Source organism: Oreochromis niloticus, linkage group LG23 (assembly GCF_001858045.2).
Source record: "Oreochromis niloticus isolate F11D_XX linkage group LG23, O_niloticus_UMD_NMBU, whole genome shotgun sequence".
NCBI classification, from domain to species: Eukaryota; Metazoa; Chordata; class Actinopteri; order Cichliformes; family Cichlidae; genus Oreochromis; species Oreochromis niloticus.
The window spans coordinates 23,473,038-23,491,513 of record NC_031986.2 but is presented as its reverse complement, the minus strand read 5'-3'; the positions used below and the strand labels follow the sequence as shown (position 1 = coordinate 23,491,513).

The 18,476-nt window shown below is 37.2% G+C and overlaps 1 protein-coding gene across 1 annotated transcript; it reads left to right on the top strand.

Annotated features, from left to right (window-relative positions):
* The first annotated feature begins 1,384 nt into the window (after positions 1-1,384).
* On the top strand, positions 1,385-17,794 carry cybb (cytochrome b-245, beta polypeptide (chronic granulomatous disease)). Its single transcript, XM_003454682.5, has 14 exons — positions 1,385-1,441; positions 2,614-2,672; positions 3,421-3,513; positions 7,226-7,336; positions 7,685-7,769; positions 8,159-8,307; positions 9,687-9,868; positions 11,461-11,593; positions 11,703-11,795; positions 12,069-12,322; positions 14,040-14,202; positions 14,487-14,633; positions 14,810-14,934; positions 16,227-17,794. Exons 2-14 carry the CDS (start codon positions 2,628-2,630, stop codon positions 16,342-16,344), a joined length of 1,698 nt encoding a protein of 565 aa, XP_003454730.1. The 5' UTR covers positions 1,385-1,441; positions 2,614-2,627; the 3' UTR covers positions 16,345-17,794.
* Positions 17,795-18,476: the final 682 nt, after the last annotated feature.

Genomic DNA, 18,476 nt, shown 5'->3' with positions numbered 1-18,476 from the left:
TTTTTATCCAGAACATGTTATTGTTCTTGGAAAGTTTATTTTTCAAGGAAAGAGAGATGGTTTTAGTTTCACTAAAAAGGGATAAAACAACAACAACAACAACAACAAAAAAACATGTCTTCTAATGCAGGGATTATCAAGATGTTCCTATCAAATATATCCAAGTGAACAGTTCCATCAAATAACCCTTAGCTCTAGGTACCATCCACATAATGGAGACTAGTAAAAGAATCCAATTATCGGCATTTTTCTAGGAGGTCAGATATTCCAGGAACCTCCAGGAACACTTTCAATACTATTTGAGTTTGGAATGCCATCAACTCCTGGGTCCCAAGGTGCCACAGATACTTCCAAAAGTCCTTAAAATGTTCCTAAGCAACAAGAGGCCATTTAGCGCCACCACAAAACTCAGTGGAAAAATGTCAAATGACGAGTCCCATGAGCCCCCCAAATTGAACATCAAGACCTCTAAATCTCAGTCTAATTATTTGTATGCCTTTAACCCTATCAAGACCCCTCTAGCCCACTGAAATCGACTTAAGGATGTTATGACCATTTAAATCACCTTAAACATACAAAACCTTACCAAGAACCCCAGATAAGATAGTACTTTGACATAAATAACCCATGAAACTCACTAATGAACACTGAATGCAACAGAAATCCTACAATGAACTCTACCTCATATACCCCTGGAACCACCCACTGGACCTTTGGGACTCCATGACTTGTCTCAAAGCCTCTGTAACCTCTATAAGTTCTCTGCAACCACTTTTTAGCAAGGAAAAAGCTTTAGAGTGGCTCATGAGGAAACTCTCAAAAAAGAACCAAACAAGTATACACATTCTGTGATGTGTCCCCAGAGTTAATCCTTAACTCTACCTCATAAAAAACCCTATCTGAGCCTCCATCAAAAGACTCTTGACTTATCTAAGAAACTCTGCAACCCTCTTGTAGTTCTTTACAATCCTTAAGGACCCCTAGATCTTTTCATTGTCAGCAGTGGAAAAGATAATAACTCACTGCTTTTTTTCTTTCACTCAGAATGACACACTGCAGCGAAGCTTCTTTCTGATTTTAAAAACACAAAAAGCTCCAGTTATTAGTGTAAAAAAAAGCATATTTCCTTTGCTCTGTGTTTGATTCAGAAGTGCTTATATTTTTGGCTTTTACTCTTCTGTTTTACTCTTCGAGTGTAAATCAGAGTTAATGTTTGGTTCATGTGTTTCCCTTGCTGCAGACTAGTTTGAAATAGGAAGCATGTGGAAATTCACCTTCTGTTTTACTTCATGTTTAGAAATCTGCCACTTCCTCTGACAAAAATTTACAATGTCGCCATCAAGTACCTAGTTCCTCCTAAACGGCCATCAACCCCTCGAGTGTCAACATACCTTGGACTCAACTGCTGCTATCAGAATACCCATCCTCACAGCTCATGTTGGTAAGAGTGTAATTTGTTATCTGAATGTCAGGCTTCACCCTTAAAGTTACTTTGGAGGGGGGGGCGGCAGCTGGTACACATTAAGACCAATGCTATGACCACAAACCAGACTTTAAAAATGACAATGTTCTACTCATGACAGTTATAACTGCTTTCTTCTGGAATCTGCCAAGAAAAATGTGAGTTTTCCAGGACCTGTTAAGCTAATATCTTTCTCAATACTTTTTTTTTTTCTTAGAGTTAACTTCCAATAGCACTCGACCACATCAGGGGTTTATAAGAAGGTTTCCAGTTGTCCCTTGTGCACTTTAACTTGATTTTAGGGACCACTGGGGTGTCTCAAAATGGCTAACGCAAAGGGATCCTAAAATTGGGCAAGTGTTTCTGGAAATTCTTTATTATTTATTAAACATAAATAATCAAATAAGCTGATTAGATCCGAGCCCTTTATTTCAACTTCATTCTGATTTGACCTGCAGGTGGGTGGCAGTTCTGTGTGCTTAAAATGAACATTTAAGGATATCCACTTGCATTGACATGTAACAGACTCAAGAGTAGAAAATAAGTAGGTGCAACTGAGTATTTAAAGCAGTTTAAAGTCTGAGCTTTTGCATCTTGTTGGTCATGTTTGGTCACTATAAAAAGGCCGAATAGGGCTTCTTCAAAGGATATAAACATATTTAGTTCAACTGCAATCAACCTGAAAGAAGTTATTTGGTGTTCTCAGTCAGAGCAATGTTTTAGCTGGAAGTGCAGAGTAGTTGGGATAAAACCGATCTTATCATTGTATGGACCTTAGCTTTGGTCAACTGTTAGCTGGTACCCTGGACTGAAAGTGAAAGAAAACAATTGATAACAAAGTCCTTCACACCTTCTTAGGAAAATGAAATGATTTCTTTTTAACTGTGTTGGCTTAAGGGTTCATTATCACCTTTTTTTGTTCTCCATCTAATGGTTGTTTTCTCAAACTTTGATTAAGAGTGACTGGAGGAATGATGGGAAGGAAACTGCCTCTGCAGAAAGCAAGAAAGGCCACTTCCTTATTAGTACCCTGAGAAAGATTATAAAAGGAGTAATCAGTCACAGCAGTCTTCACTCTCCTCCTCCACCGTTTCCTGTCTTCCTTCATACATCGTCACACTAACACACTCTCTTTCACACACTCCTTTCAGAAACAATTTTCATAATGGGGAACTTTGTCGCCAACGAGGGACTTTCAATCTTTGTTATTGTGAGTATATTTAGTGATTTTCTCCTTTTGGCTTCTGGTTTGGATTTCTCTGGTGTGATTTAATTTCTTTGGGTTGTTATGAAATCTACCCACAATGACGTCTGTTCGTTTTTGTTGTTTTGTTTTGTTTTGTTTTTGTTTTTTTCTCAAACTATTTTTTTTCATTCAAGCTGCATTGTCACCAGTGTCTCATTAATGTGTCATAAAATCAGTTAAGGCGTATAAATCAGTGACTAAAAATGGAAAACGAGCTTTTTCCTCAAAAAATTATGATTTTTCTTCTTATTGATTGAATAGAAATGAAATGGGCTTTGGTTGAAACTGTTAAACATTTTTCCAATATTTAGTTTTAATTGGTTAAGGTAAAAAAAAATGGCTGCTGTAGATCGTGGTAATAGATTTGAATTCTTTTCTCTGTCAAGGATAGAGTCATGAAACTGAATGAAGTATTCTTCGGCATCCATTCTAAATTTGAGTTGATGCCACAGTTTTGAGCCACGTTTTTAGTTACATTTCAATTACAGTCTGACTTGTTTTCTAAACAAAGAAAAGTAATTTTCAGCAGGTAAAGAAAAATGTTCTCTAAGTTAAGCACTGAAAAGTGTGCCATTGTTGTAGTGGGACTTAAACAAATGCACTTAATTGATATTTGCACCACTGATGTGTTAATAAAGATGCTTTTATCTACCCTGAACTGTTGCTGTATTTGTAGCTGATTTAAACCTGAGTGTTTGGGTGCATTTTACAGCTGGTATGGCTGGGGATCAACGCCTTCCTGTTTGTCCATTTCTACATGGCCTTCCTGGTAGAGAGGTGGTATTACACCAGAGTCCTGCTCGGGGTGAGTCCCACCTGCAACTTCACTTCTGTTGCACAGACTTTCACTTGAAACTGAGTCGGTATTTATAGATTTCTGCTTTTTATTCCTTCGGAGGATTTCCAAGCTGTTAAACACACGATTGCAGTTGTAGGCAAATATGAAAAAACCAAAAAAACAGGACTCGGCCTTTTTCATTTCCTCAAATTATAGCTACAGTTTAAAAGTTTCTAACGTTACAACAAGAAAATTAAAGCAGACCCTGCAACCCCACCCACTACTCTTTTTAGTACACTGTAGGTATGCAGCAGAATAGAGAAGTGATACAGTGCAGAGCCACGGCAATAAGTTAAACAATCTTGCATTAAAAAGAAATACATTTTTGTAGTTCTGTGTTCTAAATTATGAATATTCTATTTTGTTTTATGTGATATTTGGGTTTTTTATATGTTATTAAGATAAACTCGAGTCATGATACCTATCTATACATGCAAATGAATTAATTCCAGTCTATTTTAGCTCCAAGAATTAACCTTTGGAGTTGAAATCGCACAAATGTAAAAAAAGGATTGGTCCACTTACCGTACTGTGAAAAACAAAGTAATAGTGCTACTATGTTCTTTTTAGAGAGAAGAGACTTTCTCCTGGCAACGCTTCCAAACAAATCTAAACAATGAAAGCAGTAATGGTGTACTTAGGTTTTGCACTGCATACAATCCGGTGAAAATGTTCTCTTTCTCAAGACTGAATCTACCTGTAATTTATGACCATTTTCTAGGCAGTAACATGTACAATTATTATATTATAAATTTAACCCAAATTAGCTGAACTGGTTAATACCCTGAAAAGAGGAAGGGAATTTCCCTTCCTGGGGTTGGTTAAAGTTCCTGTTGTGGAAATGCCAAAATTTACTGTACACAAGGACAAAACCCACCAGTCTGGTTTGTTAACACTTCCACAAATAATTGGTCCTCATGGAAGATATCAGAGCCTCATATCTCCCGTTCAAAATAACCACTGTGAGAGCTAACGATTATTCCCTCTCAATTGATCATGTTTATGGATGGGACTACACTGTAAAAAAAAACGTAATATAAAAGTATTTTACTGTGTATTTTACAGTTCTGTACTGTTTTTCTAGAATATCATTAAATTTACATAAATAGACTGTGATTTTACATTTCAAATGTAAAATAACGTAAAATCACTGTAATGTAATAAAACATAATTTTATAATTTTCTGTTTTTTAAATATATTTGTCTGTACATATGCATATTTAGATTGTTAAAATACATTCACAAATCTATCATAATTCCACAAATATTTGTCCGTTATTTGAAAGATTGAACTGTTAAATTCAAATGTAATGCTATGGAAAAATATATAAAATGATTCTTATAAACTATTTTTACATCAAATAATGTTATTTAGGGTGATCGTGGCTCAAGAGTTGGCAGTTCGTCTTGTAATCAGAAGGTTGCCGGTTTGAGCCCCGGCTCGGACAGTCTCGGTCGTTGTGTCCTTGGGCAAGACACTTCACCTACCGCCTACTGGTGTTGGCCAGAGGGGCCGATGGCGCGATATGGCAGCCTCGCCTCTGTCAGTCTGTCCCAGGGCAGCTGTGGCTACAACTGTAGCTGCCTCCACCAGTGTGTGAATGTGAGAGTGAATGAATAGTGGAATTGTAAAGCGCTTTGAGGGTCTCAAAAAGCGCTATATGAATGCAGTCCATTATTATTTAAACCAACTGTTAACTGTATATTTCTGTACATTTAAGTATTATTATTCATATTGCCGCATTCATTGACCTTGTTTATAGGTAATTTCATTGTTTAATCACATTAAAATGTTCCTAATTTAATGTTTAACAGCACTTGAAAAAGGCAAAATCCCATGTAAAATTAGGGCAACAAACTGTATTGTCATTACTGAAAATAACCGTATTTTTATGAGAAAGTTGTTTTCTGTTATTTTATGGTATTATTTTGGCGCCCCAGCTGCCGGAATATTACTGTTTTTTAGGATTTGTTTTTTACAGTGTAGCTTACGGCGCTGATTAACTCCTCATTTCATTCACTTTTAAATTACAAAGTTGCTATCAGAAATTGCACATGAAATATTAATGCTGCAACTTAATTAGTTTGTTGCTTGGCAGCCAACAAGAAAACAATTTAACAGATTTGTAAAAGTGTGAGTGACGCACTAAATGTTTCTAACGTTTGAATGCTGGGAAGTTATTAATTGCCATTTGAAAAAGTTTTTACTGTGATAAGAAGAAAAATAATAATTATATTTTAAACTAAGTCCACAAAGAGTAAAGGTTAAATGCGGTTACTATAAAAAATGGTGTGTTCAGATATAAAAATAGGGAAAACAGATTTAAGTAACTTAAACTATGTTATCTTTATACTTGTTTGTAGTCATTAATGTGCCTGTGAGATATAATTGGATCTTCGTTGGACTTTATAATAAAGTTTTGTGTGTTTGAACAGTGCTATCAGCCTGCATCAAAGGTCATTTCTGTCAGGCTTTGCAAATATTTCTGATTATATCTTGTACAAATAAAACTTGACTTCCTGTAACAAAGTGCCAACACTTGGCAACAAATTTAGGATTCTTACACCTGATAAACACATATATGCCCATGTTAAACACTCCTTATCTACATAGGTATTATTCGACAAGCAAACGTGCACACAGAGAAGGGAAGTAAGTTACAGCTGGCTTCATGACACACTGACTTTTGATCAGCAGCTGCACATCTGGCTTCAGGCCAGCAGAAGTGAAACATTGTAGCTTGTACTTTCTGTTTTTCAAATTTTAATATGGAGAGATGAAGAACAGTATTCAGCGTGGCTGCTTCCTGCTTCTTTAGAGAGACTGTATTCCCAAAAGTGTTGAGAAACCTGTAAACTCCAAAAAGAAGCTTAGGAAGGCTTAAAAAAATGAATCATTTACACTGAAGGAAGGGTTGAGATGATGATGGGGATGAGGGACTAGGTTTGAGGTTAACAATACCATGTTGAGATGAAGTTAATTATTGATGTAAAACAGAGTGGTAGAGCACACGTGTATTCTCACCAGCATTTACTGGCTCTTTAACTGCAGTACAATAACACTCTGATGGAAAAGATGAATAAATAAAGAAAGTGAGCCATCAGGGATTAGCTTCAGCTCATCAGGGCTCTTCTGGGCATTAGAGATAATATATGCATGCATGCATTATGGTACCAATGACACGGTGTTAAATTAAAATGTGTGTCAATCTCTACGGAAGTCTGTGAGTGCCAGTATTAAATGATAGAAATGACTATTGGAATTTTTGGAGCCATTTCCAAGTGCTGTAGGGTGTAAAGTCCTGGATAGGTTCACAGCCCATCAGACGTCCATAAACGTGCTCTAATTTGATTTACCTTGTTGTTTTTGCCTGTTTTTATATAAGAAAATAAAAATTATATCCATTAGCCTTGTTTGCAATGATCTATTTAAGGTTTCAAGTGACACATTAAAAGACATTCAGACTTCCATAAACCTCACTAAATAACTGCTGCTTGACATTTACATTTACTGTCCAGTTCTAGTTCTTCTTTTCTCTTAACACCTGTCAGCAGTTAAGTTTCAGGTTTATATAAAACTCTTTTCACCTCCTACCGCTGAGCTGTTATACGTGACTAGTGAGGGAAGTGAATTTGAAAACTTTTTATTGTAACACACCGTTTTTTATACTCTCCACAGCAAGCTTTGCCCTGGGCCAGAGCTCCCGCTGCCTGCCTGAACTTCAACTGCATGCTCATTCTGCTGCCAGTCTGCAGAAACCTCCTCTCCTTCCTCCGTGGCACCATACAGGTATTCATTAAAGATAAATAACAGATAAATGAAAATCTGGCTTACCACAAAGCGCCAGTATATAGCATGTAACGTGTCCCATCATGTGGAAAACACTTGATAGAAGTAATGAGGGTATAGGGTATATCCACATTCTGATACTCAGTTTGAACTGAGGTCGTCTTGACCATTGATGCATGTTTAAATGTACTGGGTTTCTGCCATGGGATTGGCTGATTAGTAGATGTTGTTAACCACCAGTTGAACAGGTGTACCATATTTATTAATGTAGAGGTGGTGTATTTGCCCGTGCTGTATAATATTCATCGCTTATTAATTTATTTTTGTGTGTTTCTCGTTTGAATTCAGTGCTGCAGCCGCACAGCAGCTCGTCAACTAGATCGAAATCTCACTTTTCACAAACTGGTGGCTTACATGATTGCCTTCCATACAGGTAATTTTTCTTTTTTCTTAAAATCTTAAAGGGGTTGGAGTAATCATTACCCCATAACCAATGATAGCAATGATTTAAAGCATATTAAAGTTTTAAGATAGATTTTTGACATAGCTTGAGGTTGATAAAAACACGACTACAAAGTCACTGACTTGGGTTTTACAAGTGAGTCAGAATCTGACTAAACTGGTCAGTGGAATATACAGATCACAGTGAGTTTGTATATCCCACTGAGTAATGATTAATAATAAAACTGCATCTAACTGTAACTTATGACCATTTAATGAGCAGTTATGCAGTAATGTCTGCCCAAACAGAACTGTATACATTTTGGAGAAAAGCACTGAATATTTATAATGATATTTTTCTTTTTTCTCTGTTTCTTGTAGCTGTGCACATTATTGCACATCTGTTTAACTTTGAGTTTTTTATGGACGCCCAGCTCAATCGCAACACCAGCCTTCTGACCTTTGTTCTGTCAGAAATTGGTAATGGGGACAACGCCTCCTTCCTCAATCCCATCAGAACAAATGAGACGGTGAGTTGTTGCCATTACCAGGCTGCGCTCATTTTTTCCTTTTTAGTACAAAAATAATGGTGAGATTAGTCATATGAGCTGTCTGAGTTTCCTCGTATTGCAATAATGTCTTGAAATCTCTGCTGCTTATTACTAAATTTTGTGTTGAGTAGTATTACTTCATCTGGCAAACTTCCCTTCTTCTTAAAACAACCCTCAAGATCAGTTGTGAAATTTCATCTTTAACGATACTGTTTCTCAAATACAATTGTTCATAAGCCAAAACAGAAACTACTGACAATTGATATAAGCAAAAAAAAAAACATAAACCTCATTCTTTTAGACAGAGATTGGATGTCTTTTCCTTAAATAACACAACATACACATGAAAATATTTTAAAACTTGGTACCGCCCACAGCGAAGAGCGTAATTCCCCCATGAAGGAGTGTTCTTCCTTACCAGCATACAAGAAAAAGTAAATACCATCAAAACTTGCAGGTCTTTCTTTTCTTTAACAATCACTGTTCAAACATAACTTTCAAAAGGAGAGTTTACTTTCCTGTAAATGACCCGGAAGGTAGGCAAGGTTAAGCCACTCCATAACAGCCCAAGCCCCAAAAAGTACAGTATACTTACAATACAAAATGGGGAAATGTTTTGTTTTTTTCTGCAAAATTACCAAGAAATTTTAATTACTGCTTAAAATAAACTTCTTTACTGTAAAATAGCACATTTGCCCAAACTCCCACAGACAAGAGACAATCTAGAAGTAAAACAAAAGTGATCAGTGCACATAAGGAAGAGTGGTCAAACAGAGGTCAGAGACATGGTGCCTTCACAGTGACCCAAGAATTGCAAAAGGGTAGCACGGTGGTTTGGCAGGCACTTTTGCCTCACAGCAACCACATTCCTGGTTTAAATCCTGACTGGGGCCTTTCTGTGTGGAGTAAGCTTGTTTGACTTCCTCTGCTTCCTCCCACTGTCTAAAGATGTACATAAGATTTGATGATTTTAATTTGACCATCGATGCTAATTGGGGCTAGCTAAGTGCTAACCAATTTGAATTCACCAACATTCCAGCTGACTCTTTAGAGACTTTCAGGATTTCCATTTCATTTTATAAATTCCGCTTTCTAACATTTCTAACATTTGTTTCCTTCTTGGTGTATTTACCTTTTTGTTAAACAATCAACCTCTGCAATATAGGGAAGTATGACAAAACGACCATTTAGTAAATGAGGGAAGTTAGTCAACTAACATGAGGTGTGTCATTACAACTGAAGCAACTGAAAAATGGAGGCGATGACTTGGGACTTCATCCCACTCTAGATTAATCATCTGTGTGGCCTTTTTAAAGAGACAATCTTCTCAAAATGTCATCTGTAAACTGCATTTACAGAATCCTACCATTGTCATGTTCACCACCGTCGCTGGGCTGACAGGTGTGGCCATCACGTTAGCACTCATCCTCATCATCACTTCATCTATGGAGGTCATCCGTAGGTCATACTTTGAGGTGTTCTGGTACACACATCATCTCTTCGTCATCTTCTTCATCGGACTGGTGTTTCACGGCTACGCGTAAGATAGCACAAAATTTCAACCATAAAAGGACTGCCAGCTCTTTTTTTTCTTTTCTTTTTTACATTAGTTGTCTTTTTCTGACCTGAAACAGCCACATGTATTTCCTCTTAGAGTATTTTGCCCTCAATGAGCTTATTACAAATGATTTACTTGGTTTCTGTCTTGACCAGACTGGATCTAGCCACAACTTTATGTTTGTATCCTTAATGTTAGTGCACTTGTTGGAGCCAGAAGTGACCATATTTCATCAAGAGGGTAGAGCACTAAGGTATCGGTTAGTGCAAGCTAGCATGGTTAGTATGCCGCATCCCTTAGTGTTTAGTAATAGACTAATAAAATACTATAATTCACCAAAACTGTAACACAGGCTTATTGGACCTGTCTGTACTGCAGGTAACTTATGTCAAGCATACCAGACAACTAGCAGCAGCCACGACACTAATGTGGGTGTTACACTTTATGCTTCTGCAAGTATGCAATTCTCGGCATGGGTCTATATGAAGTAAATTTTGATTGAAATATCTTGGTGATCACAAAACCCCACTTGGGCACTTTTGTGAGTTGCCCGCAGCAACCTGCGCTATAATGCACCACCTACACGCGTCTTTTACGGACATCAGAGACGTATAACAAGATCGAAACATGGCATCTGTAATTGTACATGTCTGCATCCAAAACTGAGTGTAAACCCCACTTAACGCGTATTGCAACAGGACAGTCAAGAGAAGACAGTAAAACTAGTAGAAAGGCCAGGGGAAGACATACATGTTTATCTACAGAGGTGTCTTGCTCAAGCCACGACGTGCCAGTAAGACCGACTTATATCAGAATCCAGATGGATGAGTTTTACATACAGCTGTTATAAAGAGGAAAACTGTTTATAGAGGCAAACACTATTTTTGTAGTAAGTTGTGTTCATTGTGTTTAGTTCTGCTATACCATTGGGCAATGTAACGTAGGAGTCTATGGGAACTGACTCCCTTTTGACTCCCAGCGTCAAGTGAACTGCAGTTTTGTCACTTAATTTTTCAGGCCTTGGTGTTTAACTCACATGTTATACTGATCATAGTTTTAACTAATAGTCAAAACTATTTGATTCTTGAACTGTCATTACTCTGACTTGGTCTTGAATCAGTCTCTAAACTGGTCAAATTTGTACTTACCTGTGATTTAGCTTTATAAATCATACACTTAGTTTTAAGCATTTACAGATTTACTGTGTGAACAAAAATACTGGGCCATGCCGCTTAGTCTGTGAATTCAGCTCTTTCATACAGTCCACAGACTCAACCAACCATAAAATCAACCATCGAGCCATGCAGTCTGTCTTTACAAACGCTATTTCAGAAATGTTTGATTCTACAAATCTCACTGAAATCGCCGGGAGCCTCATGGCATTGTTTTCCATAGTCAAGCAGCTCCTGTAGGTGTAATGTGCAGCTGGCCCAGTACTTTTGTCTACATAGTTTATAATAATATAATTTCCATTAAACTAATATAGTTAAAATAAATTCCCAGGTCTCTCTTCAAATAATGATTTATACACATGTTTAAGCGCTCCTCTTTTCTCTGTGTGTGTCTGATTGTAGGCGTATTGTGCGAGGACAGACGGTGGCCAGCCTGGACACAAATAAACCTCAAAACTGCTCCGACAAGTTTGAAGACTGGGGTAAAAATGGCTCCGACTGTGCTGTGCCAGAATTTGCTGGAAACCCACCTGGGGTTAGCTTTGAATTTCTAAACTTCTTACCAACCCAAACACTCTCAGCAAGTTGCATATCTTCTCAGGCTTTTAAGAAAAGTACTTCATCCAATATTCTCCCTTCTCTAGACATGGAAGTGGGTGTTGGGTCCCATGATCCTGTATGTGTGTGAGAGGATCGTCCGCATCTACCGATCCCATCAAAAAGTGGTCATTACTAAGGTCTGTCTTTGTTGCAACTAAATATCTGAAGCAAAATGATTAAAAAGTTCATCTCTTTCAAAAAAGGTTGACTTTTAGCTGCATAATTACACTAATACTATAACTGCAGATTACACTTAACACAGCAGGTAACAACACAAAGAATTTTAGAATTGCGCCATGGAAATTATTTGTAGTTGAAGCTGTACTTACTTCCAATAGCCACTATGTGGTCAAAAAGGCTGAATAAATAACTGTAATTATAAATCTATTGTTCCTGTACCTGGTCTTCAGGTGGTTATGCACCCTTCCAAGACACTGGAACTGCAGATGAAGAGGAAAGGCTTCAGTATGGAGGTGGGACAGTACGTCTTCATCCAGTGTCCATCTGTCTCCAGGCTAGAGTGGCACCCCTTCACTCTGACCTCAGCCCCTGAGGAGGACTACTTCAGTGCTCACATCCGTATTGTCGGGGACTGGACTCAGGCGCTGTACGAGGCCTGTGGAGGGGACAAAAACGAGCCTCAGGAGGCCTGGAAACTGCCCAAGTAGGAAAGATTGATAACAGAGGAAAATTGTGCTTTAAATTGCTTGTGATTACATTTGATTGCTGCCTATCCAGCGCGCCTTTGAAAAGTTGGCAGGAGGGGTTGCATTTACAGCCCTGAGTGGTTTATTGTGTATGTCTGTTACTCTTCCCTCACATAAGGAATGAGTGGAGAGGCAGAAACAGTAAAAATCATACAATATTAATAATACCATCTTTGCACAGTGGTCCTGCTGTGCAAATTTGAACACTAATACTTTTCTTTAGACCAGACAATGAAAGAAGGAGGCCTTTATTTTGAGCTGCTTAAAGGCAAAACAAACAAATAGCTGTTCTAGATGACAACAAAAAGAAGCTAATATTTTAAAAATATACACATTATATAACTGGCCTTGGATTTTTTTCTAAAATTTGAGTTGAAGTCGAAGCAGATGCAAAAAAAATTGGTAGTTAGCTTGAGACTGACTTCATGTATGCAGCCTTCATTCAAAATGGCAATGCACCGTGCTTCCTTGCATGACTGCTGGAGGTTGTGCAGCTTTCAGCCACTTTTGGAGACACAGCATGGCAACATCGCAAATATTTCTCCGCCCAAAGGGACACAATATGTAATATGTCTTTTTTTCAGCAGTTTAGCATCCACGGTTTTCAAGATATCTTTTTCAAGCATTTGACCTTACCTTCATTGTTAGCACCAAAGGTCAAAGCTGACCTTGAAAAAATCTTTCAGAAAACCATATTGATTAATATGTCATATGAAAGGGCAGAGCTGCACAACACATTTAGAGTTTTTTGAATACAACTTCCTAAAAGGATGCCATAAGAGTCTGACATTATCACGTTGTAATAAAAACTTGATAAAACATCAAAGTTTTAGTACAGCCCTTGAACATCAAGGGGAGGCTCTCCATGCTCATGCTCTGTATAGTTCCTTGTGTAAATCTCAGTATAATGTTGGTTACACAACCCATGTCCAGTTCCACAAACTTGTAACTTAAGTTTAATTAATTTGCCCTAACACAGACAAAAAAGAGAATAACAAAGAAAAACTCACTATACACTCCAGTCACTAAAGTAAAATCATTATTGTAATTAAAATGTTCATTTTTCTATAGATCTTGTGATGTACATCATGAATTATTGGGCCATCACAATTATCTAGTTAAAATAAATAAATAAATAAATAATGGAATCTCTTATAATCTTAACAGGGTCAAAACATTTAACAAAAAAACATCAGAGAAGAAGATCATGTGTTTATATATTCAACATAATAAAGATTTTCTGGAAATTAGCATTAACCCAATAAATCTAATAAAGTACTAGGAACTTGTACTTCCAATACGTCAGTGCTTAATTTTACACACAAACATAAATGTGAACAATGACAGTGACTAAACATACAGTAGCATAACAAAGCAAGTAGCATTATCTCTCTGAGGGATAAAAAAAATTCTTAATTGCTCACATTTTAGCAACAGTTGCACATTGGAAATGTCAGATTTAGTTGTTGGGTTAAGCCACAGAGCCCATGGGTCTTTAGTTAGGGTGTGGGGCTAAAAGTCCCAATACATCCACATGTTAAGCAAGTTAGCAAATTAATCTTTGAGATAAATACACATAATCAAAGTTTAATTGGATAAATAAAGCTTGACTTGATGGCACAGAGCAGAGTAAAAGCAGGATATAAGATTATTTTGTGTATATTTTGTTCTCAGGGTGGCCATAGATGGCCCGTTTGGTACTGCCAGTGAGGACGTGTTTCGTTACGAGGTGGTTATGCTGGTGGGCGCAGGAATTGGAGTGACTCCCTTTGCCTCCATCCTCAAATCTGTGTGGTACAAACGCATCCAGAACAACCAAGACGTCTTTACCAAGAAGGTGAGTGAGAACTTTAAATAAATAAAAAAAATGATATAGTCCAAACAAACTAACCATATCACATAAGCCCCATATGAAGCATTCGTAATAAAACAAAAATAAAAATGATTATCTACAACATCTGTCTGACAGAAATGCTAGATGCTACATATCCAGTTTGCTGTGAAACTATTTACTGAAGGCTTTGAGCTAAAAAGTGTGAAATAAGGGTGTTTGAAATGAACAAAAAAATAAATAATAAATGTAAGTAAGTCTGAATGTCAGGTTAATAAACTGTTTGCCAGATCTACTTCTACTGGCTCTGTCCGGAGACCCAAGCCTTCGAGTGGTTTGCAGACCTGTTGCAGTCCCTGGAGGGCCAGATGACAGAGAAGGACATGGTGGACTTCCTCAGCTACAACATCTACCTCACCCGCTGGAAGGAGCATGAGGTATGAAGGCACTGATATCAACTTTTACTTCTGTGGGCTGAATTGACAACAAATACCAATTTTTTGTGATTGAAGAAATTTTCTTATGTTATGGTTTAGTGCATGTGGTTCTTAAATTAAGCAAAAAGTCATTAAAAAAGAAAAAAGTGACATCCACCTGTCATTTCCTTTAACAGGCGGCTCATTTCCGTGTTCACCATGAGGCAGAAAACGATCCGATCACCGGACTGAAGCAGAAGACTTTTTACGGGAAACCTAACTGGGACAATGAGTTTACCAATATTGTTTCGCACCACCCTCGGTGAGCCTCTTTAACGTTATTATCTCTCCATAAGCAAACACAGTCCATGATCTCATCTACTCAAGAACTGCTGTTACCTCTTTACTACATAATGACTGAAAATGTAGTTACTGCAAAACTTATCTCATCTTATTAAACTCATCTCCGGTAAACTGGGAGGAGTGGTCAGCACATCATACCACTCTCAGTTATAAAAGAATGAAATGGGTCAGCATATTTTCTTCCACTTTGCCGAAGTTTAAGTAGCTTTAAAACTAAATAGATTTACTCAAGTATTTTATTTAGTACAAATTTTTGTCATTTTATTTGAGAATATTAATATCATACTGTGTCGTACGTTAGGTCCACTACAGCTCAGAGTGAAATATTATATACAGTTACGTAACAAGTCAAGGTTTTCTGACGCAGTAAATGACAAATACATCACTGCTTGCATGTAGCTAAATACCCAAAGACATAAACAGGAGAGTCTTCATTTTGTAGAGCACCCTGTAATACTGATAAGACATTAATTGGTTAGTCAATGAATTGATACCTACTTTACAATTCCTGCATACCTGTATCATACAGTTCAGTACATTGAAGGAAAAAGTTTCTCAAAACAATAAAATATCAGTCGGGGACACTGTATACGTTACCAATAATGTATTAAGGTAAACGTTTTAGTCAGACTGACCTTCATCATGTACAAGTTATATTTTGTGATAATATAAACTTTATAAATTGTGTATCTCCTTGTAATTGTGTAAACTATTTTACCAGCAGTATATCCCAAGTTGGTGCCACTTTGGGTTACTTTAATGGTCATTTCATACTGTTTCTAAAGTTTTACCAATAACAAATTAGGTAAATAAGAAAACACTCAGTGCATTAATCCAGGATGGATTTTTATCTTTAGCTGCAGGCCTGTACAAACTTACCAACTGTACCAACTCACTTTCATGCATTTCCTGTTTCTTGAGATTTTAATGCTTGTATATGTAGTACCTCTATTTAAGTGGGGTCCCTTGGACCTTTTTATAACACTGGATTTAACTGCCTGTAGGAAATAGTAAGTATTTAAAGCACAGACATACAAATACGCAAATTCAGTTATTCTGTGGGAACTTTTTAATTGTTTGCAAAACAACAAAATGCAGGTAAAGTTTTGTTGCTAATTCACTGCCTTTTGATTCTTTCTGAAGCTATTTGAGTGTGACCACTGAGTGGAATATAGCCAGGCCTGTTGCTCTGATGAGTGCTATAAATACCAATATCTATAATCAAAGTGTTGGGTTTTTTTGTGCCTGCAGATCTAAAGTTGGTGTGTTCCTGTGTGGGCCGCCTCAGCTGGCGAAATCTCTGGAGAAACAGTGTCTGTCTCATTCAGCTGCTGATGTCAAGTTCATCTTCAACAAAGAAAATTTCTAGGAAAACAAAGAAAATCAGCAACAGCAGCTGGATCGTGATAAAAAAAGGACACTTTCCAAGTAGCTGTCTGATTATGAGTTATCAACTTTTCTCTGAAAAAAGAACAAATTTACATCTGGCACAAGTGGCAGCTCATCGGCGACGGGCACAAGCGTTTCATCACGTCTTCACCGCAGACTTCTGCAAAGATACAGTTGTTGCTCAAAATAGACCCTGTGGCGTTGTCTACGTTACTGTCTTCTCTTTTTTTGTTCCATCAACGAGTGAAACCGCCACTTTCAGAATGTTTCTTCTCGTTTCTTTTTTTTTTTTGTTTCCACCTCATTGATTTTCCTTTGTGCCAGAAGTGAATTCATCTTCTTAAAAGGGGGTTTCAATTCCCAAACTGTATGAGGGAAAAGGGGGAGGCCTTTAAAGCTTTGGCTGCTGCAAACCTTCTCCATGGACCGAACAAGCTCCGGGATGCTTAATGCTTTTGTGCTGCCGTGTTTTTTCCATGAGAGTAGAAATGTGGCAAAGACTTCTATGGCTAGAAATGTTTTGTTTAGCTTGTTTTGATGAAAAAAATTGGACCAACCAGAAGCAATCTTCTGCTGTGTGATTATCCCATGATTTCTCTGAAAAAGTTGAATAGCTGTTTGATCCAATCCAAGAACAGGATGAGCAGAAGGCTATCTGCATGAGTGCTTTCTTTATTTTGTGCTGGAGAAGGGACTGCCTGTTTCAGAGGTCTGGATGGTGTTGCTCTAACCTGATAAGAAAAGGAGAGCTGCTATGTCACCTAAAGTTCATTTTACCATGTGAGACTGCTTGTTCTCAAATAATCAACCACAAAGGTAAACACATTTAAAATTTCTCTCAATCTTTTAATGAAAAAACTCAAACTCAATCTCTTGACAATAGTCAAAAAGATCCTCAAAGGAGACGAGAAAGTAATTCCACCTTTTTATTTTCATATTTAGCTGATTACAGTGTTCAAAACTCTTAAACAAAAGGTATATTTCATGGTAATTATTATATAGTTTGGTTACTGCTGTTCTTTTCAGACATCAGATGTCTATATTGTTGTCATACTGTAAGTCAGGGGCATCAAAGGTAAGCCCATTGGACAGCTTTAGATGTTGAACTTTAACAGCATTTTCATAAGTTCTGTAGTTTTTCCTACTGATAATGACTCCCACCACTCATTGCCATCCATACTACGCCAAAGTACAAGGACATTTTCTTTGAATGAATTTTCTACACGTTTATCACGTTTCAGTTTCCAGCCCACTTCACATCAAAGTGGGATGTGTGTGACCCATGCTGTAAAATGACTATGACATCCCTGCTGTAATTTTTTTGGATTCACTGCTTTTTTCTTTTTAAATAGTAAATGAAAAAACTTTTAGAATCTGCTGAAAATATGTTTTAACTCCTAATGTGTATTAAAAATGAAACTAAATTTAAACTTCCTGACTTTTCACTGCATTCCTGACAAATGACAGCTTCAATCTGTTCAAACTTCGCTGAAGGACACTTGTGAACACGCTCTTTTGTTGCTTTTTTAATAGAGAATGAATTGTTCATTCTTTTCATGTTGCAGGAAAAAAAACCACACCTTTGATTCTGTTTCTGCAGAAGAATGCAGCGCTTTGACTGCGAGGTCTTCCTTTCCAAATGGCTCTCAGAAATCTCAGGGTTTCATCATTGTGTGAAAGATTTTAATAAACAACGTGTTGGTATTTAAATAATGAATACATTTTCTCCTGAGCCTCTAAAGCTAAACGTGCAGCATGAACTGTTTAATAAAGTAAAGACATTTTAAACTCAATTTAAAGAAAATTTCTGTGAGGTCTTGGTTACTAGTTGTCAAGATTCAGGACTTTAAAGGTTTCTCTTCATTTTTACAATTTCAGTTTATTAAACCAACGGATAAAGTCAAATCAAGTTGCACTAATTTATACAATTTAATAATGGAAAACTTAAACATCCGTATTGCTGCTAACTTTTTGCAGTGTGATCTCAGTTTAATTATTGGGTTAACAATAGTTTAGTGCTTCTGCAACAGGTTTGGTAACCAGCACGTCTGAGGAGGACAGGGAGGAAGGACCCATGCAAAAAAAAAAGGTCATTCATCAGCTTGTGCAGCT

Coding starts and splice junctions, on each gene's coding strand:
- cybb (XM_003454682.5), top strand. CDS start 2,628: ATGGGGAACTTTGTCGCCAACGAGGGACTTTCAATCTTTGTTATT. Junction 8,308..9,686: donor CCATCAGAACAAATGAGACG/GTGAGTTGTTGC, acceptor CTGCATTTACAG/AATCCTACCATTGTCATGTT. Junction 14,634..14,809: donor CCCGCTGGAAGGAGCATGAG/GTATGAAGGCAC, acceptor TTCCTTTAACAG/GCGGCTCATTTCCGTGTTCA.